This window comes from Papilio machaon, chromosome 5, assembly GCF_912999745.1.
Source record: "Papilio machaon chromosome 5, ilPapMach1.1, whole genome shotgun sequence".
Taxonomy (NCBI): domain Eukaryota; kingdom Metazoa; phylum Arthropoda; class Insecta; order Lepidoptera; family Papilionidae; genus Papilio; species Papilio machaon.
The window spans coordinates 6,090,366-6,109,862 of NC_059990.1; the positions used below are offsets into that span (position 1 = coordinate 6,090,366).

At 32.1% G+C, this 19,497-nt stretch overlaps 5 protein-coding genes across 7 annotated transcripts; 3 read left to right on the plus strand and 2 right to left on the minus strand.

Moving 5' to 3' along the window:
* Positions 1–26: 26 nt before the first annotated feature.
* On the minus strand, positions 27–4,359 carry LOC106713507. The gene is made up of 6 exons (XM_014506317.2): positions 4,276–4,359; positions 3,918–4,018; positions 3,730–3,841; positions 3,569–3,655; positions 412–510; positions 27–338 (listed from the first exon to the last, which is right to left on the minus strand). Exons 1-6 carry the CDS (start codon positions 4,312–4,314, stop codon positions 27–29), a joined length of 750 nt encoding a protein of 249 aa, XP_014361803.2. The 5' UTR covers positions 4,315–4,359.
* Positions 4,360–5,432: 1,073 nt separating this feature from the next.
* Positions 5,433–6,056, plus strand: LOC106713520 (vacuolar ATPase assembly integral membrane protein VMA21 homolog). Its single transcript, XM_014506333.2, has 2 exons — positions 5,433–5,648; positions 5,734–6,056. Exons 1-2 carry the CDS (start codon positions 5,625–5,627, stop codon positions 5,980–5,982), a joined length of 273 nt encoding a protein of 90 aa, XP_014361819.1. The 5' UTR covers positions 5,433–5,624; the 3' UTR covers positions 5,983–6,056.
* LOC106713519 (piRNA biogenesis protein EXD1) lies at positions 5,959–7,599 on the plus strand. Its single transcript, XM_014506332.2, has 3 exons — positions 5,959–6,620; positions 6,959–7,072; positions 7,299–7,599. Exons 1-3 carry the CDS (start codon positions 6,033–6,035, stop codon positions 7,539–7,541), a joined length of 945 nt encoding a protein of 314 aa, XP_014361818.2. The 5' UTR covers positions 5,959–6,032; the 3' UTR covers positions 7,542–7,599.
* A 1,361-nt stretch (positions 7,600–8,960) lies between these two features.
* LOC106713525 (vacuolar protein-sorting-associated protein 36) lies at positions 8,961–12,315 on the minus strand. Its single transcript, XM_014506337.2, has 7 exons — positions 12,086–12,315; positions 11,825–12,020; positions 11,375–11,733; positions 10,779–10,943; positions 10,192–10,292; positions 9,586–9,700; positions 8,961–9,140 (listed from the first exon to the last, which is right to left on the minus strand). Exons 1-7 carry the CDS (start codon positions 12,179–12,181, stop codon positions 8,967–8,969), a joined length of 1,206 nt encoding a protein of 401 aa, XP_014361823.1. The 5' UTR covers positions 12,182–12,315; the 3' UTR covers positions 8,961–8,966.
* A 212-nt stretch (positions 12,316–12,527) lies between these two features.
* LOC106713540 (histidine--tRNA ligase, cytoplasmic) lies at positions 12,528–18,608 on the plus strand. 3 transcript variants are annotated; one of them, XM_014506353.2, is made up of 9 exons: positions 12,528–12,809; positions 12,946–13,224; positions 13,698–13,910; positions 14,370–14,591; positions 14,999–15,205; positions 15,487–15,781; positions 17,578–17,678; positions 17,784–17,966; positions 18,312–18,608. In XM_014506353.2, exons 1-9 carry the CDS (start codon positions 12,717–12,719, stop codon positions 18,543–18,545), a joined length of 1,827 nt encoding a protein of 608 aa, XP_014361839.2. In that variant the 5' UTR covers positions 12,528–12,716; the 3' UTR covers positions 18,546–18,608. The 3 variants fall into 3 exon arrangements, with proteins under 3 accessions (XP_014361839.2, XP_014361840.2, XP_014361841.2); XM_014506355.2 differs by lacking the exon at positions 12,946–13,224 and adding an exon at positions 13,470–13,605 and having other exon boundaries at positions 12,731–12,809; XM_014506354.2 differs by lacking the exon at positions 12,946–13,224 and having other exon boundaries at positions 12,529–12,809.
* The last annotated feature ends 889 nt before the right edge of the window (positions 18,609–19,497 follow it).

Below are 19,497 nucleotides of genomic sequence, written 5' to 3' on the forward strand. Positions count from 1 at the left end.
AAAACGTCAACAGTTAAGAGTTTAATTTAACAAACGTTAGTTAACCAATTAGTTTGTGTTAAGTTCGATGTCGTTGAACAAAATGATGACTTTACAGGTGTAGACGTTGAAAAGGCTAATACCCTAAGTTCACCTGTACTTGAAAACTGAAGGGCATTACTAACTCTTGCTCCTGATGCAGTGTATCCGGGAGTTTGAGGTTCTCCGGTTATAGGATTAAAAGGTCCACAACGTGTTTTTGCAAGAATACACGACGTTACATTAGTATAAAATCGAACATTATCGCTATCTAAAGTTATATTTACGCCAGTCCTCGCTTCACGGGTGCATTGCGTTACCTAAAAAATTACAAATTGTTAAGTATTGAAACGATTGTTCGTAAGGATTTATTCTTTTTATATTTATTTTTACCAAGTTAATAGAATTAACTCTTCGTAAGCACCGTACAAAATCGCAATATCCCATGTAGCATCCCGATGGTTGAACATTAAGAGCAGATGTTGACAATGCCTGTAAAATTTTGTTATTAGCGTGAATTACTAAGTACAGTAAATTCGGTTAAAAGTGAGAAGAGAAATGTTGACCGAGTAAAAAGCAAAGAAACTTCGCTTAATTAAACGATCAATGTGTGGTAATCAATTTTACTATGATAAAATTTTTACCATAGATATAAGACATCTAGATGAAGTGTTTCAAACAAGTTTGACATTTATCGTAAGACGGTTTTCGAAATGTCACTATTGAGTGTGACACAAATGTATAACCAGTTTAATGAAAAACTTCGGAAAAATGAAAAAAAGTAGAATAAATTAAAACAATTGTTAAAATGAGAATTATTGTTATTTTATTATTATATTTACCTAAAACAAATTAAAAACCAAGAAAATTTTAATGAACACAAGATTGTGTTTTACATAAGTTAAAAAGTTGTTTTTTAAGAGAAGGGGCGGCAATAATGCCGAGGCCAAAGGTGGGCATTAACTCGTTAATCCGTTAATCGTTAATTAACGAAGTTAACATTTTCCTTAACGGATTAACTTTTAAGTTAAATTCAAAAAGTGTTAACGCTCTTGTTAACTACCGTTAAATTCTACTTCCGTTAATTTAGTCCGTTAATTGTTACAATAGACACTTATTGACTTGTTGTAATTTTATTTAAATTATGCATCAGGCTACATTCGTAAGTTCGGCTATGTTCGGCGACCGTCGGCGAGTCGAATGGTGAACGAGAACGAGAGAGAACGAGCGAGTGTGATGCATGTTATACAAGCGGCCGGGATAGACGTGATGATTAAAAGAGTACCACAGAATCCTTAACAAACTTACCTCTATCAAATATTGCGAAGTTTAGGCGTTAGACACCTTCAAAGTTTATTAATTATTTCACATTTACACAAATATCTTGAAAAGTCTTTATTACATTTTATTCACATTAAAACTGGTTTTCATTTATTTATACATCACTTTTTTTTTAGAACAAGACTTTGTTATAAAATCAACATAAGGTGCGAAAACACTTTACTCTTAATACAATAATTGTTATACGGGAGACGCAAAATCTATTAAAAAAGATAAACACTGCGTTGAATTGCAATCAAAATAATCGAGTGTGCATTACTCTTCAATGTCGTACCTAAAATACAACTAAACTTTGTTGCAGACAAAAATGTTTATTTTGGTTGGAGTTTAAAGACAACAAAAAAAAATATAGTTTATGGTTCATTTGAAAAAGCGTACAAATAGGATTTTTTTGTCATTGCGTAGATAAGAAACAAACAATGAAAAACAAATTTAAAAATTCGAAAGACGAAATGTGCACGCAATAAACGTTCCTCTAAAACAAAAGGGATTTAGGTGTTTATTACCGTCGTTTGTTTTTTTGGGGCTTCTTCATAGTCAACGAAAAATAATTTTAACAACAACAAAAATATGAACAAAGGATGAAATGGACAGCCGCACGTATTTATGGCCCCAACCCTGCTAATGGTCGGGGATGCACGTGCGCTGCGCAAAGACAATAACCAAGATAATTTGTTTGTTTACAAAAAAAAAGTATACGACAAAACGAGAAAGAATGAGGAAAAAGATAAAATAATTATGTTAGTGAAATAATGTTAAATTGTGTTATACTAAAATTAATATGTGAAATGTTATATGTGTTTTTTTACGTATATCGAAAGTTTATTTTAAAATTAATCGAATGTCGTTGAAAATAATTCAATACATATTCTTACTAATTAACTATAACGATTTTATAGGTGATAATAAAAAGAGAAGACATCACCCGCGATCGGTTGTTTTCGTTATGTCGTGTAACGTATGCTCTATGCACTGAGAGTAATTTAACTTGATTTAACATTTAACAAGAGATCGGACGATAGACTATTAGATGATAGAAGTTATCGAAGGCATCTCAGTTGTATAGTTTGATGCGTTGAGATGTATCACTGGATTGGTTATATAGTTTATTTATCAATGTTATAATAAGTTTCCTCTGATGTTAGAAGTTTTATTAATAAATCTACGAGTATATTAATAAATAAAAAGTAAATAAAAAATGATAAGTCTGTTCGTGGGTCCTTAGCTAAAATATAAAAAAAATATTACATTACCAAATTATACATAAATTTAAATGTTGTTGGAGTATGAGCAAATGAATATCCGGGTGCAAATAGTAACAGATAAATGTAAATACTGCACAAAAGTTTTGATTGTTTTCTTTTGAATATTATCACATGTCTTAATGTTTAATAGAAAATTTGTTTTGTCTAAATTTAGTTAGCTCTCTAATTCCGTGACGTCGGATTGTCGATAAAAAAATTGACTGAAAAAGTCAATTGTCCATCATTGTCAGTGTAGTATATAAGTGTGTGTAACTAGTGCATGCTATGTCATTATTATGGTACAGGCATTAGTACATCGCTCCTATTGTCTAAATTTTATTTTAGTATATTATATAACTAAACTATAGATAGAATTAGCGATCGCCCGAGATTTCGTAAGCGCAGTAAAAAAAATTGCCTAAGTTCTATTGAAAATCTCGACAAAATCGGTCCATACGATTCGGAGATTATTCGTATGGCCGTTTCCCGCTTATATATTGTCACGTCGTTGCCATGGTGAAGTAGCGCTCATTCGTCGTTAACATAATTACTATAGCAAAAAGTGTCGTGACAACTTTTCGTAAGAATTTTTTCCGTCTAGCCCCCTTTCACAACGCGCGATAAGGAACTTCGATCCAAAATTAACTTTAACTGTTAACTTTAACTTGCGTTAAATTTTCGTAAATTAAACGCTTTAACGATTAACGAAGTTAAATTTTTATTTAACGAATTAACGATTAACGAAGTTAACTTTTTGATTAACTGTGCCCACCTATGGCCGAGGCATTATTGTTTTAAAAATATCACGACTCCATTATTAAACTTTAACAAATAAACATAAGAGAAGAAGTTGTATTCAATTAACAGGGGAAATTTACCCCAAAGAAGACCATCGGAAGCCTTCTAACTAGCGTCACTTTTGTTCTTAAAAACTCCATCTAGGGGCATTAATCAATGATTCTTACCATTAACGCCGTAGCACAGCTCGCATAAGATGTGTTCGTGAAATATTGTACAGCACATGCACTTAATGCACTAAGCTCTTGTGGTCCCTGAAATATGAGTAAACGTATTCACATAATATTTATGCAAATTTCATTCATTAATATCAAACATTTTAACCAACCTCAGGCATAGATGTGACTCTTGAAAAACATGTTATACATCCGTCTCTTAGAGTAACATTAGTGGGTTGCGCTGTACTACAAACCAAATTTAATAAATTCTGCAGTTGTGGTCTACAAAAAATATTCCGATTATGAAAAAAACATGATTTTTGCTCTGTCTACAAAGTCTGTAACTCCCATTACTTACCCATTTGTTGGACACAATTGTGATAATTTGTGAGTTTTCCATTGTAACAATTTATTTTTCACATCACCGAAATCAAATATACCGTTACTCGTAACACCAATCTGAAAATAATAACAACGTAAACTATTTTATTTTGATATGGATAGAAATTGTTAAAATTAACATATATTTTTAATCCTTTTTTAATCATCTCTAACCTCGCCAAAATTAAATGAATTCTGACTCTTCCACTGCAAAATATCTTTTTGTATTTCTTTAAGATCAACAAAGGTAGCGTTTATCTCCATCTGTTAAATTCATTAAATTTGAAGTTACAATTTCAAACTGTTATATTCATGACAGTAAAGAAAAAACTCACAAGAAAAGTAAATATAAATCCATAATGAATTTTATTCATTGCAATTTCACTATGAGTACCGCTCTACAGGTTAATTATTGCTGTTACTTCAACAAAGTGCTGGGTTGAAATGACCGAATACGAGTCAGATTTTAAATGTAATAACATGAACTTCGCACCTCTATTGTATAGGGTCATCGCGGATATTTAATAGCTCCTATTCATAACCATAACAGTGTGACGCCTTATTTGTGACAATATACAAGTTTTTTTTACTAAATCTTTTGGTGAAAGTTTGAACATTGATTTAAAGAAGTCTGGAAATAAATACTGCTCGCATCCTGCTGGGCTGGAGCACCCCAGTACCAGCTTCTTCCATTTGACCGCATATAACGGAGAGCGATTCGAATCGTCAACAACCGAGTTCTTACTGATCGGCTCGACACTCTGGCGTTGCGGAGGGACGTTAGTTCCCTCTGCATTTTCTATCGTATCTACCACGGGGAGTGCTCAAAATAATTGTTTGGAACAATTCCTGCCGCCGAGTTCCATCATCGGACGACACGACAGACCGCCAAGTTCCATCCACACCATCTCGATGGCTGGCAATCCACAACCGTGCGGTTTTCGCGTAGCTTCCTACCGCGTAGCGCCGCGTTGTGGAATGGTTTGTCCTCGACGGTATTTCCAAACCGCTACGACTTAGGGTCCTTCAAGAAGCGAGCATATCACCATCTCAAAGGCCGGCAACGCATCTGCGATTCCTCTGGTATTGCGGATGTCCATGGGCGTCGATGAACACCTTGGTGTTCCCGCTGCTCGTTTGCCCCTTCTCTTATATAAAAAATAACATTTTTTAAATTGTAAACAGAAAATCTTTGAAGGGATTATGAAAAAAATTAAAAATTCGCCTACCCACATATTTTATAACTTACCACAACACATTGAAAACGTCAATACTGAACACAATACACCTCCTCTTTTTTAAACTTTCATTAAAAGGTAAAGTGGTACTAACGATTCGTTAGGTGTTTGTGTGGATGTTTTATTACAAGAGAATACTACTACTTTACTCTTAAGTTCTATTTCGTCAACAGCTTATTTTAATTTTTAACCGACTAAAAAGGAGGTGGTTCCCAAGTCGTCTATAATTTTTTTTTATATAACAACTCGAAACTCGACCATTGGCAACTTTGGAACGCAAATGTCAAAAATCCTGTGAGAGAAATTTTGTCATGCATTATTTCGTAAGATAAGTCGATAAGTGTTTCAAATCCGTTTCGAATAGGAACTTGACTAGCTTGAAGGTGACTGATGAAGTGGGTGTGCTTTTTAACTTAAATTTGTTACCATTTGTTTTTTTTTACTTTATGATGATCGAAGGACGAGCCAATGTAAGTGCCGATTGAAACGTTAATAGCCTAATAGATTGATTTAGCAGACACCTCAAGTACTTATTTATACTTTAATCTTTTTTAGGACCTACCAGACTTTCTTGTCTTTCAGACAGTGATCAAGTACTGTCTCTTTATTATTGTAGTACCCGTTGTATCCTTCTTCTTTGTTAAAAGTCTTGTATTTGATGGAGTGTTGAGACTTGATAACGTTACAAGCAGCGTCTATTCTGCTATAGTTGCAGTAATTGCCTTACATGTTACATTAGGCATGTATATTTATAAGGCGTATGGTGAGGCAGAAAAATCACCTAAGCCAGTGAAAAAAGATTAAAAATTGCATAACAATAACTTATTATTTTAACTATAAGATAAACTTTAAAAATGGATAATCTTTACATGAAAGGAGAACTTTTACAAATACAAACAAAGAATTCAGAAGTTATTGAAGGCCGTTTTTACAGTATGACTACAGACAAATCTAAAATATCTTTATACAATGTTAAGGAATTACCTCAAGGTGAGGGGGATAAAGGTGTTTGCCACTATTATGATTCTGAAGTCAGAAACATAACTAAAATTCATGAAGAAAATGAGCAAATATATTTGAAATTAACACAAAAAGAATGTGAAGAAATAATTAAAACTACAAAGAAATATATTTACATAAATCAAGTTGATAAGAATTTTCATGCTGCAATTGATGATTTGGCACAGTACAACTATATTGCACTGAGCACAGATGGGGCTAACATGGGTAGAAAGTGTAAAATGCCATTCATTGTATTATCAACTCCTCAACAAATCTACATATTTGATGTTCAAGTTATGCAATATCATGCATTTGATGCTGGCTTAAAGAAATTACTAGAATGTGAAAGCCCTAAAAAAATAGTACATGACTGCAGGAAAATTTCAGACTGTTTGTATCACAAACATAATGTTAAGCTGAATTCAGTATTTGATACTCAAGTATGTATAAAATCATTATTGTTTTACTTTTCAAAACACAGTGAAAACAATTCGGATGTATTTGGATTACAGTAGATTTGGCAGAAAAGGGGACGCATAGGAAGGGGAAATATCCTCTTTCTGTGCATTCTCTGTTGATTATATGTAGGCAATGCATCTGCATTTGTGGATGTCTATAGGCAATGGTTGCCTCACTATTTCAGCGAATCGAGGTGGCCGTTTGCTTGTTTGCCAACTTTTGATATAAAAAAAAACTGAATTTCAATAAAATAATAACAATCTTAGCTAAAACTTGCATGAAACAGGATAAATATATTTAGGTTTATTTCACTTTTCAGGTTGGACATCTCATTGTGTCAAGAAACAAATCTGGCCGCATACCAACAACTGTTAAAACATTGGCAGAAAGTCTGTCTACTTATCTTGGCATTAAAAATAATATGATTGAAGAGGTAATCATTTTAAAAATTTAATTACAATTATATAAATAATGTTAACAAGCTATTATGTGTGATTTTGTCTGCAAGGAATTAAATAAAAAGAAATGAGTCCTCTAATTTTTCTCTACCAAATTTCAACCGGAGCTATTGTGATACCATATAATATCATTAGTTGGAAACATCTATCCATTAAAAATATATGTTTATAATATTTCTAAGGTGTTTTTAAATTTTTCAGCTTGATATTGTGCAATGCACTGAAAGGCCATTATCCACAAATATTAAAGAAAACCTTGCTAAAAACATAGCATTCTTACACCGTCTATCAGAAATGATTAATGATGAAATGATGTTACCATTCCAAAGAGGTGTAGAATGTTATATTGAAAATATAAGAGCATGTGATGACTTCAAAGCTTGGGAATTATGTGGCAAGTCTAAGCAAACACCAAAGGATTTTAAAAGTGCAATTGAGTATTAAATGTTTGTATGCTTTTAGGTTACATTCCACAGAGTAATAAAAAGTAGAAATAGTTCTTTTTTTTTTTTTTTCAAAGCACCTTTTTGTTATTAATTTCACTTTATGTTGTTTTAAATCTTCTTTTGTTTTCACACATTTTATATAATTTATAAGTAATTCAGATTTGAGTTTCTTATTGGAGTTTTTATTTAAATTTTTGGAACATTACTCCCATGGATAAGTGAATTTTAACAATAATACACAAAAAATGATTATGCAATCATTTATATGGTTGGTTGGTATGTTTAAATGGCAATTCAATAAATCGAATGTTAGGAAGAAAACAGCACAAACTGAACAGAAAAAGGCTAAAGCTAGAAGGTAAAGTGACTAAAGGTGGCGTGTTTCTGCCATGTACAAAATAAAATAAAAAGAGAACAAAGTGACAAGAATCATAGACATTTGAGAAGGTATTTGCATGTTAAAAAACTAGATGAGGTTTAGATAGACCTCAAAATGGTAATCTTATACTTATGGACTTCTTCTAAACCCTCTATGGTGTATGGGAACTAATTAAATTGAATATCATTTGAGAAGCTACAGTTCCACATTTTTTATCACGATGATGTACTTACGTGATTGGTTATAAAGGCTATGCAATTTATGTTATATCCTGATGTACTTAAAACATAACATTTGGGGATATGACATTTGAAAACATCAGAAAGAAGAAGATAACCTACTACTTTGGAAAGCATTCAATTGCTATTTCTCGGAAGTTGTACAAGTGAAGTTAATTGTGGACATAATATCCATAGATTGACATTTAAAACTTAGTATTAATGTTTGATATGCTTTTAAAAGTTATAACTAGAGGTGATAAATGCTTTCTCATAGCTTTGAGCACTGATTTGATTGTGAATTTAATACTTAATGCTTTTGAATGAAAATTGTTTTTCACTGTGACTGTTTTTTCTACCCATTTATAATAATTATATATTTTCAAAACCTTTATCTTATATAATTAACTTAACCTTTGAAATATTTATTTTTGTATGAATGATAAAAAGTTTGGCTTTAATCGTATAATTGTATTAGAAGTTGCTCATATCTATTTGCTATTAATAATAAAGAGTGAGATATTTTGAGAAATGGTTTTTACAGTATTGAGTATTAAGTGAAGGATGCTTACGTTGCTAAATTGCTTACAATTATATAGGTATAACATTTGAATTTTGTGAAAGTATTAAGCTGGATGATTAAAATTTTGTGCTTTATCTCGTTATGTTTTTTTATATACGATCAACGGACCGCCGTTTATCTTGAATTTCAAATTTGTGGTATAGTTAACTAGGTGTTAGAATCCAGTACTGTTAGTACATTTTTTAAACGACGATTTAAACAAAACAATTGATTTAATATTATTTATTTAACGTATAATTACACTTATGATGACTTAGTTAGGAACAAATTCGGATAGAAAGCTAGTCCCTCGATAGATTCGTCTCTACATGCTAGGCCAAGACGCTCCGTAGTGTACAGTCTCTCTCGAGCCAGTAACACAGAAACATTGGCTAGCTGGGATAACTTCACAGGTGTAAGATTTCCATTTTCTTCAAGCTGAAAATTAAATATTAGATGACTTTTGAAATAATCCTTTTTGTAATAAAAAAAAACCTTATACTTCGTCACAATATAGGCTATGTATTTTCACATTAAACATAAAGTCTAGTAAATTGTTATGCGAGGAATCAGCAAAGATGGATGGTTGCCATGGTAACGGTAATTCTCAGCCAATGGTGAAGGCCTTTGTTGCCATTTGAATTTTGACATTTGCAATTGAAAGTTACGCGATGTAAACGATAAAACAAAGATTTTCTATTTAACTAAAATGGAATTGCACGTGGATGAAGCCGCACGGAAACAGCTAGTTTTACGATCTAACTTAATTTTATACCAGAACTTTCACAAAATAAATATCATAATGGCATATATTATGTTCTCTTTTTACCTAATAGTGTTAGATGAAATTTTTTTTTTTTTTAATTTCATACATAGAACTTACCAATTGACTTGTACTTCTAGCAACCTCCTCGTCTCTCTGACTGTTCAGTTGTAGAACACATGCACCACTAGGAAACTTGCGAAGTGACATTGGAGCACCAATTGATTGTAGTAACCTGAAAATGTAGGAGGAAACTATATTTTTATCAGTATGAAGTAAATGTATTTTATAAGCTTATAAAAAACATAAAACACTATAAAAGGCCTAAGGTACATTTTGTACAAAATCTTAATGAAAAACATTAAAATTTTGAATCCTTTCATTAAAACACTGAATTAAATCATAAACTAATCATTGTCAGCTCATATATTTCCCCACTAAGAGGGAGGCTACCCTAATAGGGTAAATATGCCATAGTCAACCACGCTGGCTCAATGCAGGTTGGTTGACTTTACACATATCTTTGAATTTCTTCACTAATTTGAATTGAATCACGATGTTTTCCTCCGCTGAATAATCTCAGATAAATGTATATGTGAAATTCAAAAAACTTTAGTACATGGCGGGGATTGAACTTGGGCATATAGATTTTGGTCCAATCCTGTCAAGCATTTAGCAACTTCGCCACCGACACTACAAAACTAACATCTATGATAAATTGCATACTTGCAAGCATTTAATAAGTCCTCCGGTGATACAAGCTCCAAACCCCTTGCTCTATTAACCCTACACCATACATCGGCAAGTGACATAATACCACCACAGTCCTGAAAAACAAATAAAATGTATTATAATTTTACTTAATTTAATTTTAGCAGAGTCATTTTACATCTTTCCCTTATTGAATAATATTTTAAGAACAAAAATGTTTTTTTTAACAATCATAAAAGAGTACAGTACCGTAGCATAGACTATCAACATACTGTCAATTAGGTTTTAAAATTAGAATCTAAAACCTGGTTTACATTACGCCTGAGCTGGCCTGACATAAACTCTTTGGGCACACTAGTGTCAGTGTTAATGTTATGCCAGGTGTATTCCAGTGCTGATATAGAGCAGTACTTTCTAACTGTACTAGTAAAATGTAAACCAGGCATAATTCTTTACATTTCATATAATCTATCTAACACAATATAAATTGAGATAAGCTTTAGTTTAGAAGTTATAGAGCGGAATTTATTTAGGACTTCATTACAATGTGCAAGGAAAGATTTCTGGAATATTCATAATAAATTTGATATTTAAATCCTTACCATTAATACTGCAACCATCATGTCTGAAATCTGCTGGGCTAAGCCTACATAGTAATCTGAGTCTGATCGGAATGTATCTCTAGTAACTGGATCATCAATACCCAAGCTCATGAGGTATGATTTGAATCTAACTGTATCATCTTCAGATATATCTCCCTGTTTCTCCTGTAAATAGTGACAAGATTATTACAACCTTATTATTATTGGTTTCCAGTGATTAAAACTCTTAACAAAAAGATAGTCATCTCTCTTATTTTCTTTGTACAAAACAGAGATAACAATGTTTCAGCAAAATTGTTTCAGCAGTGACTCAAATATCATCAGATAAATTTGCATAGAAGTAAATTTCGATTTTGTAGATGTTTTCAATAGTTAAAGACACATCTTACTAGTATTATGCAAATGTTTGGTTGGATGGATGGATGGATGTTTGTTTGAAGGTATCTCTAGAATGACTGAACGGATCTTGATGAAATTTGGCATAGATGAATGAGCAATCTGGATGAACACATAGGCTACTAATAAAAAAAACTAGAGTCATAGCGACAGCTAGTTTACTAAAATTGATACTGTATATCTTTGCAATACTAACATACCCTAATTTTAGTTGATATGGTTTTCGATATTGACACCATTTCCTTAGCCTTCTCCATAAGTTTTCTTAGATCTTGAAATGCTACACTTATACTTTCATCTGTAGCTCTATGCTGTTCCTCTATACTTCTTTCAATGCCAACAATACCTGACCGAATCTTTGAGTTCACAGGTGCCACCGGAGGTCTTGTGGATGTTACTGCAGATTCTGAGCTTGGTGATGTCAATGGAGTTGATCTCTCCCATGCTTTAGCATTCACAGCCTCAGACAATGCTTTATAAAAAAGAGGGTCTATACCATCTTTGAATGAGAACTTCACAAAGTGGTATGGACTTACTACTGCAGGGCCTGGTCTTTTACCTGTAAAATATCATCATCTCTGAACTCTAATATAATAGCGAGATTTGAAGTTATTTTTTTTAATTAAAAACCTTGTAAGTTGTAACTATACCTGGAAGTGCTGGACCTAAATGCAAAATAATCCTCTTTGGTCCACCAAGACCGAACACACCACTACTCTCTTCTTCCAAACAAAATACATAATATAATGGAAGAGATAAACATGTTAGTCCTTTTGGTATGTCTCCCGGCTTGCCCCATAAAATTCTATGTGATGTAAGTACAACTTCGCCATCAACATATTGTGTCTAAAAAATTTAAAAAGATTAATAAGAAGCTAATTTTTTGGGAAAATATACAAGTGAAAACAAACCTTATCTTCGCCATCGTATATTTTCACATTTTTCTCTCGTTTTAAATAGTTTTCCCCTTCAAATAGTCGAGCTTCAATGTATTCAAATCTGTCCATAGTTCAATAATACTCTGAAGTTAATTATTTGTAATGAAATTAGTACAGTAAATTAATAATTATCAATTTTTGTTTCTTGGGCTCTTTTTCCTATGTTTTCGTGTTTTCAGATATCAAATGTCAATGTCATTCAAATGCAACAATTGTTGTTCTAATGTCAACAATTTGAGTTTTCAAAAAATGCGTTGAAACCTAAAAGTGAAAAGATTTTGAAATCAATTAATTAGAAATTACTGCAAAAACATTTCAACAACAGATTTGAAAATAATTTTTGTACTTTAGTCTTGACTTTTTGATGTGATTTTCAAACACCTAAAACCGTACTCTTTGCCGAAAACCAAAACATCGCCAATTTGTGATTGACATTTGTCATTGACAAATTGCGAAGCAGAGAAACGAAATGAAAGGTTCCGTGTAGCGTGAGGTTAACCTACAATTATTTATTAGATACCGTTCTTACTTTTACTTTACTAGCCTTGACTGGTTGTGACTGAAAGTACTAAAATCTTAGAACACTTATTTTATCTGTGCTATAATGGCTGAATCTCAGGAAATTTTGCTTCAACAAATTAAGGAACAGGGTGATATAGTAAGGAAGTTGAAATCTGCGAAAGAATCTGGCGATAAGGTTTGTTTTATAAATATTATTTTATTGTTCTTAAAATAGTAATGTTTGTCCGTAAAAACTTCAACTTGTACACACATGTAAGTTGTCTATGAGTTGCATCATGTATTATTTAATAATTTATCTATTGGTTTTGTAGCAGAAGAAAGCGCAAAAATGTATTTACAATCTTGAAGATATAGATAAACATTTGTCTCAGTTTAGTTACTTGAGTGGATATACTCCCACCCAATTAGATATAGAGATTTTAAATAAATTAGGTCAAGATATAGATTTTCAAAAATATAAATACATAAAGAGGTGGTGGTACCATATGCGGAGTTTCAATGAGTCAGAAATAAATCTTTTCCCTGTATCTTGCTCTCCGAATGCATTTAAAAATCTGCAAATAGGCAATGATAAGTCCTATGATCAGCAGGTTTGTGTTGTTGCAGATATATTTATAGTAGATTATTTTTTTAAGCACATGAGATATTTTAACTCTTATTTATTATCATCTTGCACCATATTTTAGCCCTAAACGTTTTTTAATGTGAACCTCCCCATATGGTTCTGAGTTACCATAGATAGGCAACATTATTGTTTTTTTTTTTTGATCTTAAATGAGTATTAACCTAATTCTTAAAATATTTCTTTTTCCGGTTGTAAAATGTTTACCATCAGTGGTGACAAGGAACCATAGTGGATTAATTTGAAGCCAAATATAAACATGTTTTTTAAAGCTATGAAATTGCAATTGTGCCATTTGCTAAGCAACAATGTTTACAAAAAATGTTTTGCAACTTCATCTCAATGCAAGGTATTAGAAAGCTAGCTTGTAGAAGACAAAAACTAAATAATACTTTAACTTTCAGTTTTCTTCATATTTACAACTAATTTATTGTTTTATAGATTCAAATTGAAGTTAGTAAATTGTTGGCTTTGAAAGCACAGCTTGGAACTGAAGATGCATCAACACAAAAGTTTGTTCTCAAAACCCCGAAAGGAACAAGAGATTATAATCCACAACAAATGATGATACGAAACAATGTATTACAAAAAATTATAACAGTGTTCAAAAACCACGGAGCTGAATGTATTGATACACCAGTTTTTGAGTTAAAGGTAACTTTTTAAAATATCTTATTATATATTATGGAATAAATTGAATTAAACTCTATTAATTTAGTGACAGTTTCTTTCCTATTACAATTAAGACACTACTTTTGTTACTTTTTCTTCTACAATTTCAAATAAATTGTTAATAGGCACAAGAATGAATAAAAAAAATTAAAATTAATGTTTTTTATACATTAACATCCATCTGTATTTCTTGAAAATTATCTTTTTCACAAAATGTTGGCATTAAGGGTTTTCACCAACCAACAATATAGGCTAGGTCCAGGGGTTAGGGGGCAGCTACCATAAATATGGCCTTTTACTATTAATACCATTAAAATTTTCTAAGGGGCTAGGGGCATTTTTACCTCCCCATCCACCCCAGGCTAGGTCCATGGTTGTCGTCATGAGGGTGCTTAAGAAGGCTGGTAATATTTTGACTATTTAATTTTTTTTGCATTACAGGAAGTCCTTACAGGCAAATATGGTGAAGATTCAAAATTAATCTATGACTTAAAAGATCAGGGCGGTGAAATCCTTGCCTTGAGATATGATTTGACTGTGCCTTTAGCCAGATATTTGGCAATGAGCAAGATCAACACTCTAAAGAGATATCACATAGCTAAAGTGTATAGGAGAGATAATCCAGCTATGACAAGAGGCAGATATAGAGAGTTTTATCAATGTGTAAGTACAATATAACCATATTTTATCAAGTAGACCTATTTTTACTGTAATTTGACTGATGAGGGTGTATGCTGGAGGCCTTATTTTAGTTGTCTTTCCCATCTCACCCTTTTCTTATAAGAAAAAAAATGTGGGAAGTGGATTTGATGTAGTAAGGGGTGCATAGGAAGATGAAGTATCCCTTTTTGTTTGTCTCTTCTTCCATTGGAAGGTAGGCAATGTATATGCAGTTACAGATATCTACAGGCAGCTGTCGCTTAATAAAAAAAAGAAGTTGGCAAATTGAGTTTGTGACTCTTATGATAAATGATTGAGTGATAAAAAAAATTGTGCATCTAACTAATCATGCAGTATTGAGATGATATTGTGAGATGAATTAAAGATTAGAATGTTTGATTTATTTTCAGGATTTTGATATTGCTGGTCAATATGATTTGATGGTGCCAGATGTAGAATGTCTCAAAGTGGTTACTGAGATTTTAGATGCCCTTGATATTGGAAAGTATGTTCTGAAGGTCAACCATAGGAGACTGCTTGATGGAATGTTTGAGGTTTGCGGTGTTCCTGTTGACAAATTCCGTTCAACATGTTCCACTGTTGATAAATTGGATAAGGTAAATTTTCAATCTGTAAACATAATATTGACTAAGTTTCAAATAGTTTTATTTTTAAATAGGACAAGGTTATAATTATTACTTAATCACAGACAAGGTTGATGTACAGTCATGTTTGTTGGTTGTATTCTACCTTTAAAGTTACATTTGTTTGAATTGCGACGTGCAAGGATATTTTCTATAACTTGAATACCTGAACTGAAAGTCATTATCCATATTCTTTTGTGGATGTAATTAGCGGAAATCCTCGTTCCTGGTAATTAGTTAAAATGTTTTTTTAGTCACCATGGGAAGAAGTTAGAACGGAAATGATAAATGAGAAAGGCATAACTCCGGAAGCTGCAGATAGAATAGGAGAATATGTACGATTGAATGGTGGTGCGGAGTTGGCTGAGAAATTATTAAAAGACGAGAAGTTGTCTAAATCCAAAGCAGCAGTGGAAGGGTTAGAAGGTATTAAGTTACTGCTGAAGTATAGTGAATTGATGGGTATAAAGGAAAAGATTTCTTTTGACTTGAGTTTAGCGAGAGGATTGGATTACTACACTGGAGTTATTTATGAAGCAGTTTTGACACGTAAGTGATTTATTAATCTGTTTTCATTTTTAATTACATCAGAATCATAAACAACATGAACTAGTAAACTTTCTCAGAGCAAAGCCATCAGAAATGTAGAAAGTATAAATGTATAAACACTGTCCGCGTGGAATTTAAAAAAAATTAATTAGTAGTCTATGTGTTCTTCCAGACTATGTTCTACATCTATGCCAAATTTCACCAAAATCCGCTTAGCCGTTCTCGAGATACCTTCTAAAAAACATCCATCCATCTGTCCATTTATAATATTAAGTAAGATTGATTTTTTATTTATAAAAAAATAGGCAAAAGTTGTCTCAAATTAATATTTTTTTTATATATATCTCGAATTTCACTATTATTTTTTTAAATAATAAATAATTTACTGGACCAAACGATTACTGCTTTCCGTCAACGACAATACGGCAGATAGTGAAATCGAGTAGGTAATCTTATTTTAATGTCATTGCTGTATCGTGTTGTAATTGTTACACTTTTTACAAATTGTGATGGATTACGACGATGTACTTTCACTTTTGTCGACTGTAGCAAGTTGAATTCAACACAACTATGTTTTCATAATGTAATAGTTACATTATACTTTTTAATATGAAAACTTCTTGAATTTTTTAATTGTTATTACTCATAAAATTATACTCAAAGCTTCTTAATTCGATATGTTTCATGTTACCTATATTATTAGTGATTTGTTTTTGGTATGGTTCGGCGTATTGTGGTTTTCATTCAATGTCAAGTTTCATACATTATCTTTTCTTCTCAAACTTAAAACCTTAATTACGAAAATCAAGATCGTGTACAAACTAGTTTAGAATAACGGGATATATTGAATTTTATGTTTCAATGCCGACTAGAACTAGACAAGCCCTCTTACTAGTAGATGTTAGGAAACCGGTTACGTTTCGCAATTTTGCCAGTCTGTTTGGTCATGGACATTATTCCACTGCCACATAACCGGTAGCAAAAATCGAGTAATTACAAATTATGTCACATTGACTATCAAAGTAAATACGTTTTCATTAACTTGCTTTTCTATCATGTTAACGTAACCTTCAGTAATACATCTATATATATAAACGTTAAATCTTACTAATATTATAAATGCGAATGTTTGGATGTGTGGATCGATGGATATTTGTTAGAAGGTATCTCCAGAACCGTTTGCATGGATCTGGATGAAATTTGATATAGATTTACAATACTATGTGGAAGAACACATAGGCTACTTCACAAGCTTTTTTTTTGTTCCTCGCCGATGTAGTTGCGGACATAAGGTAGTCTTTGAATAAGACTTCAAGAAAAGAGCGTATACCTTCCTTAAAAGCAGGCAACGCATCTGCGATTCCTCTGGCGTTGCGGATGTCCATGGGCGTCGGATCAAATAACTTTAGGCGGTCTGTTGGTCGGTTGCCCCCTTCTACTATATATAAAAAAAACAGATATAGGTCAAACATCTTGAGGGCTCGGAGTTCCGCATGTATTGCTGGACAAAACAAAATTTTAGGTTTAGTGGGGCGAAAAGGGATGCGGGGGAGGGCATTGAGCAGAGCGCAGATGATCTTGAACCGTTAAACTGCAAACGTTTCCACACGCGTTTTGGCATTAGTAACTCACTGTAAAGAACTATTGTTTTGTCGGTTTGGCGTAGTTTATTTTTTCATGTCTATTTTTTTATTTTAAATGAAAAATACTAGCATTTACAAGTTAATTGCTTGTAATTTAAATCATTACATGATAATAACTGATTGTATGTAATTTGTTTTTGTTTAAAATTACAGAACCAATTAAAGTGGGCAACGAAGAGCTTGCAGTAGGATCGATAGCAGGGGGTGGCAGATACGATAACCTTGTTGGCATGTTCGATTCCAAGAACAAACAGGTAACTGCTAACTAAAAAAATATTCATAATTTTTTTTTTATTTAAAACAATTGTAAATTGTTACCTAAAATTTTTTTCATTAATTATTTTTTATTGCTTTTTCAGGTGCCATGTGTAGGTGTCAGTATTGGTGTTGAACGAATATTCTCAATATTAGAAGCGAAGTTGGCATCCGGTGATATAAATGTGCGTACAAATGATATAGAAGTTTACGTCGCCTCCGCACAGAAGAACTTCCTCGAGGAACGCATGAAGATTTGCGCTGAACTATGGAATGCGGGGATTAAGGTTAGTCTTCAAATACGAACTTACAATAATACTAAGTTTATTGTCTTAATTACATCAGTTTATTGACACAATAGTCTGATGGTTACGTCGAAACAGTCGTGGGTTCTATTCCCGACAAAAGACTATTATCGTGATCTATATCCTAGCATAAGTCTAGCTTAGTTTAAATGATAAAGAGAAATATTTGTAAATTTTATTGACAGCAAATTAAATGATAGATCTATTCCTAGGAAAATTGTTTAATACAAACAGTTATGTGGTAAGGTCCTTTACCTTACCTCTATAACCTCAACACTTTTATTCCATGCATTCTTTATATTTATTTGTTGAAACGATTATTTTCAGACGGAACAATCATACAAGAAGAATCCAAAAATGTTGAATCAATTACAACACTGTGAGGAGAATGGTATACCTTTAGCAGTAGTACTTGGTGAGTCGGAGTTAAAACGAGGTGTTGTCAAAATCAGGAACATTACCACAAGAGAGGAACAAGAAGTGCCACGGGACAATCTTATAGAAGAACTAAGAACAAGATTAAATGATTTAAATGTTAAAGAGATTAACGGTTCAGCGTGAATATAACAAAGCATATACAAAGAGGTGATTTGAGAACTTACAAAACTTACTGCAGCCCAAATTAATTTATTCCGTTGTTTGAATATTAATTATAAAACTGCTTACAGTAAAATCCCTATTACTAGAACCTTGTAATTTTCAATAAGTAAAAAAAAATGCTGTTCCGTTTTTCTAAAACCTCCAATACTTAGTATCTTTAGACTTTAACTCTAACAAAATGTTATATCTATGTATATGCATTATGGTACATATTTATATTCGATAACTCGTATTTAAAAAATCAGACTGTGTACCTTGAAGTTAGTAAAATATAACGATGTCTTACTAATTATTCCCCCTCAAATATTTTATATCTTGAACTTCTTGTAAATTCGAAGATTCAGTATATATCTAGGTCTAGATATCTAGGTTCTACTGCACATTTACATCAATAATTCCATCAAACTCTGATAACAACTTCATCTCATTGTTAACTGTTCGAATTCCCGCGCGATACTCCTATATTTTTTTCATCTTTTTTCCGTAATAAATAAGGCGAAGGTTCTCAGTGGCCAGAATTCCACTACTTTGGCAGAATGTTTAATCTATGTCCACGAAAGAGTTTGGATAAGTAATTCTGCATAATCTTTGATTTGATGACCCTATTGGTATATTTTTCACTATTATTTTACAATTTAGTTCATGCTATTTAAAAATGAAAGCCTATTTAATTACCATAGAGTGGATATCAACGGATTAAGTTATTATTGGTTATGCATTTTTAATGGACATTCTTTAGACATAAAATAAATTTTGCAGGACTACAAATATGTGATTAGTTTTTTCTAACAAATTAAGTAAAACTATTTAATACATGAGTACTCTTTGTATATGATAAAAATACATACAAAATACAAATTAGCTGTAAGTGGTTTGTCGTCCTATGAAATATTTAATCTTTTATGTTTTTCCA